The following is a 4281-nucleotide window of genomic DNA, read 5'->3' on the forward strand; positions in this document are numbered from 1 at the left end:
TTCGTACGCTACATAAAATACGCCATCCCGCTCTCCCGCTTTCTTTCGCCACTCCCTTCAATTCCCGCAGACACCCCCACCAAAGAAACCCACCACCGACCGACTTATTATTATTATTTTTCTTTTCCTTCGTCTCATTGCCCTGCCTGATTTTTTTGTTTTTGTTTTAGTTTGTTCTTCTCCCAAACTTTTTCCTCCTTCACTTTTGAGGTGAAAAATTCACTGTCAGACGCCACTACCTCCCCTCTTTTCTTCACAGATTGCTGAAGCCAACGCAACCTCAGAACCGGGTGCCCCGTCGTTTCTTCACCACCGGCTCAAGCCCAGACACGCCACACCCGCCTTGTTCGCGGATCCGCTTGTCACACGGAAGCGAGGGGTCGGCGGGGTCGCCGGCCCCTCGCGGAAGCAACCGTCGCTGCAGTTCTGAGTGCAGCCAATTGCGGGCGATGCCTAAGACCGCCTCGCGCAGGTACACGTATTCGCCAGGGGTATTATAGACGAAGGCGCTGATGCGTACGTAGAAGCGCCCCTCCACCCGCTTGACGGGGACCTCCAGCATGTATATGTCGTGCAGGAGGTCTTGAATATACTTTGCCGTCAAGTACGGCCCCTGCAGCGCCTCCGGAAGCTCCACAAGAGACATGAACGGAGCATGCCGGGCTACCGGGCGCGTGCCAAAGCGGGACGTAAGCATCTTTGCCGCCGATTGGAGCAAGTGGGCGCAATGATCTCGCACACGCTCAACGCCCTGCAGACGCCAAAAGTCAATGACTGCTGGAATACAGAGGTAGGCGCCGTAGTCGCGTGTGCCATCCCATATAAACTCCGAGAGAAACCCATCACCCGCACCATGAGAAAGAACAACGGAGTGAAACGAGTCCAAAATTGAGTTGTTAACCCAGATGAATCCGACAGACTTGGCGATGGAAAACCACTTGTGAAGGTTCCCAACAAATACGCTCGGCTTCGACGCTGCCGGTAGGTCATTAAAGTCCAAATGCAGCTGTAACGGGGCATGCGCCCCGTCCACAATAATCTTTGTCACACCACGCTTCCTCAATGCGGGAATAATGTGTGTAAACACCGGCAAACAAAGCGCCGTGGTGGATGTGACGTAATCAAAGACGGCAGTTGTGCAACCGCTTGGTAGCTGGCGACATATTTCATCTGTGAGGGCTGCATCGTCTCCCATGATGGAAGCGTCATGCAGGTGCCTTGTAAGTGAAACCTCATGCAGGGTAGCACCCACGCTTTCGCAGCGGAAGTACATCATCTTGTACACGGAAAGGTACTCGGTATCAAAAAACGCGACAACGTCATCCTTTGCGATCAGCTGCATCGCACAGTTCAGCGCAAAGGTTGCATTTTGAAGCAAGACAACTTGTTGAGGGTTTGCGTTGAAAAACTCTGCCAGCCTTCGAACACTGTACACGACCAGAGGCAGCAGTTCCCGATCCATGTACTCCACCACCTGTCGCTCCATGAGTTCCTCGTAGCCGTGCTTGATCGCCAAGGCGCCGCAGAGAGTTCCTCCAAAGGCGCCATGGTTAATGAAGACAAACTCAGGTGTGACAGTGAAATGCTCCTGACGAAAGGGAAGCCCAAATTCGCACCGCTGAATGGGCCGCTTCCTGATCTCCATCCGCTCCTCCTCATCCTTCGCGGCGAGGAGCTGGCAGAGTTCGCTGCGCCCCAGCACCCTCCTCGCGAAGGGCGGCAGCAGTGGGGGGTGGTACGCGCCACTCTCCACGGCGATGAGTTCCTCAACGTTTCCAGAGTGAAAAGAGCCAAACCCCTCGTAGGCGGAAATGTTATGCGTAAAGGCGGCATCGTCCAACGCGCCTAACAATTTACTAAACCTGGGCGGGATGCTGGCGATGGACCACACATCATCCTTGTCCGTCGCCGAGGACTCGGCAGGCGCCGAGTCGTCCTGCATGCAGGCAAAACGAAAAATATAATGTGCTTCAGTTTAGTGAGGGGGGCGTGCGGGGACAAGAGGAAAGGTGCTGAAAAAGTAAACACAACAACGTCTGTGTATCTGGGATATACAACTCTCGTGGCTGTATTCCTACCTTTGTTAGGCCTACTGCGCAGCCTCTCCTCCTACAAAAAAAAAAGAGACGAGAGGCAAGAAGACCACAGCGTCATTAAATAACAAAAAAAAAAGGTAAACAAACAAACAAACAACGGCTGCAAAATATTCAAGGAAGCACGGGAAAACACACACATTATACGTATACAGTGTAGTATTTGTGTGCTCACAGGAGACACTGGGGGGGGGGAGGTCAGTACAAGACGATAGAGAGAGAGAAGGAGTAAGGGCTCTACTACTTGCAAAAAGTGATGAGTGCACAAAACTAAGAAAAACGAAAAACTGGTTTCTGCCTCGATGGCTTCACTGCAAATGTTTTATTCAACGCAAGCTCTTGCGCAAGTTCATGCACATACGGTGGCACTGGATGCACCTCGGGATGAAATGTGAGATGCCTCTCCTCTTCTCGCCTCCTCGCCTCGTATTCCATGCGAAGTGCGGCCGCACGCTTGCAGGCGTGTCGCTGCAAGTATTGTTGAATAGCCTCATGCGTGACGTCATCGCCAAAGAGGGCCCCTGTGAGTCTACGTGAGCCGCCGCTTACAGCTGGCCTGCCGGAGACCGCGTCACCCTCCGTGGCCTCACGCTCAGCGCGCAGCTGCTCTAGACGCTGTTGCCTTCGCAGCTCAAATAGACGGAGGTCCTTCAAGCCCCGCTTCATGCTTCGCGACCGGACGTTGATCAGCGGCGACGGGTGCAGCGACGCGGCGTGGGCACTGCCCCCTGTCGCGTCATCCCCCGAGCTGCCGCCACTTGCCCGCTGCGCCAGCGCTTTGCCTTGCGCCGCCTCTCCACGAATTTGCGGTGCCACAGCCGACGGGGTACGTCTCCTGCGGGTCCCAGGAGCCAGCCTTGGACGGAACGTGAGCTCCGTGTTGTGGAGCAAAGCAATTCGTTCAAGGTTTTTCTCCCGTCGGTGATTCGTTTCCTCCAGGCGCCGCAGAAACGCCTCGGACACCTCACGTTCGTTTCCGCCCTTTTGCCCTCCACCGCACTCACGCGGCTTCTCCGCTGGTCGGTGGTGTTGTTGCTGCGCCTCTCGCTGCGACGACGCGGACGTCGGCCGGCCCAGCCGCAGGTGGACCGGCGTGCGAAGGTAGCGCCTCAGGTGGTCCGACACGGACAAGCTACGCAGTCGATTCGTTACCGGTCTAAAATTAGATGTCTCGGCCGCGTCAGCCATCACGGCGACCTCGCGCGATCGCCGTGCCGCGGTCTCCATGTAGCGAGGTGCCACGTCTGTCGCGTTGATCTGCGGGTGAAACGTGAACTCCTCCCCCAGTTGGGCCCTGTACCACGTCTCTCGCGCGCTGGGGCGCCGGGCGCCGGGGTACACCGGCGGACTGCGGATGCCCGTCGGGGTTGACGAGCCACTGCGAGGACTGCAGGGGGCACTCGACACGGTGTGGGGTCTGTCTACTCTAATCCTCGCCCCGCCGCCGTCGCGGTGCGGGCAGTCGGCGCTGAGGCGATCGACCTCGCCACGCTTCACGACCGCCGCTGCAGCCGCGCCCTCGCATGGGGAGCGGCAATGGCGGTGGTAGAAGTGCGACAGGCACGCCTCCTCTAATTTGCTCTGCATCTCTGCAAAGGCCTCCTTCTCCGCGTCCGTCATCATCAAAATCTCATCGTCAAGGACGGAGCTCTCATCCCCGCTCACATCGGGGGCGCGGTAGTAGTCCCCAAGCACAGGGCCGCCGCCGCCACCTTCTTCTCCGCGGGCAGCAGCCGCAGCTGCGGGAAGACCGCCCGTGAACGATGGGGGGGACACACACCCGCGGCGGGTCATCACAATTTTTATGCTGCTCTTGTTTTCTTTTTATCCTTCACGTTTGTGTCCGCCTCAACGGCGGTGAGTATTCACAAGGGCAGGGTTTCGTGGCACGTGAACGTCGCAAGAGGAATTCAAGAAAGGAGGGCAGTGCCGTGGCAGTTGCAGCGTCAGCAAGCGAGCAATGAGGAGGCAATGAAACAAATGGCAGCCAAAGACATGGCTGCATACACACCGCAAGCGCAAGCTCCTCATAGCCAGTCATTTTCAACTTCCCATATGTTTCATCTCGCCCAATACAGTTTTTTTTTTACTTGTACAAGGCTTCAGAGGGAAACTAAGCGTGCCTCTCGAGTATCAGCTAAATAACACATATACAACAAAAGAAAAAAAATAAGAAGAACAAAACACA

The 4281-nt window shown here is 56.1% G+C and overlaps 2 protein-coding genes across 2 annotated transcripts, besides 1 other annotated feature; both read right to left on the bottom strand.

Moving 5' to 3' along the window:
- Window positions 1-280: 280 nt before the first annotated feature.
- Window positions 281-1942, bottom strand: Tco025E_09256 (uncharacterized protein; the record flags this gene model as incomplete). The annotated part of the gene is made up of 1 exon (XM_029376077.1): window positions 281-1942. One exon carries the CDS (start codon window positions 1940-1942, stop codon window positions 281-283), a length of 1662 nt encoding a protein of 553 aa, XP_029223801.1.
- Window positions 1943-2159: 217 nt separating this feature from the next.
- Window positions 2160-2193: a microsatellite.
- A 170-nt stretch (window positions 2194-2363) lies between these two features.
- Tco025E_09257 (uncharacterized protein) lies at window positions 2364-3887 on the bottom strand (the record flags this gene model as incomplete). The annotated part of the gene is made up of 1 exon (XM_029376078.1): window positions 2364-3887. The coding sequence occupies one exon, from the start codon at window positions 3885-3887 to the stop codon at window positions 2364-2366; it is 1524 nt and encodes a 507-aa protein (XP_029223802.1).
- Window positions 3888-4281: the final 394 nt, after the last annotated feature.

Source organism: Trypanosoma conorhini, assembly GCF_003719485.1.
Source record: "Trypanosoma conorhini strain 025E chromosome Unknown Tco_14.4_contig_01039, whole genome shotgun sequence".
In the NCBI taxonomy this organism is placed as follows: Eukaryota; Euglenozoa; class Kinetoplastea; order Trypanosomatida; family Trypanosomatidae; genus Trypanosoma; species Trypanosoma conorhini.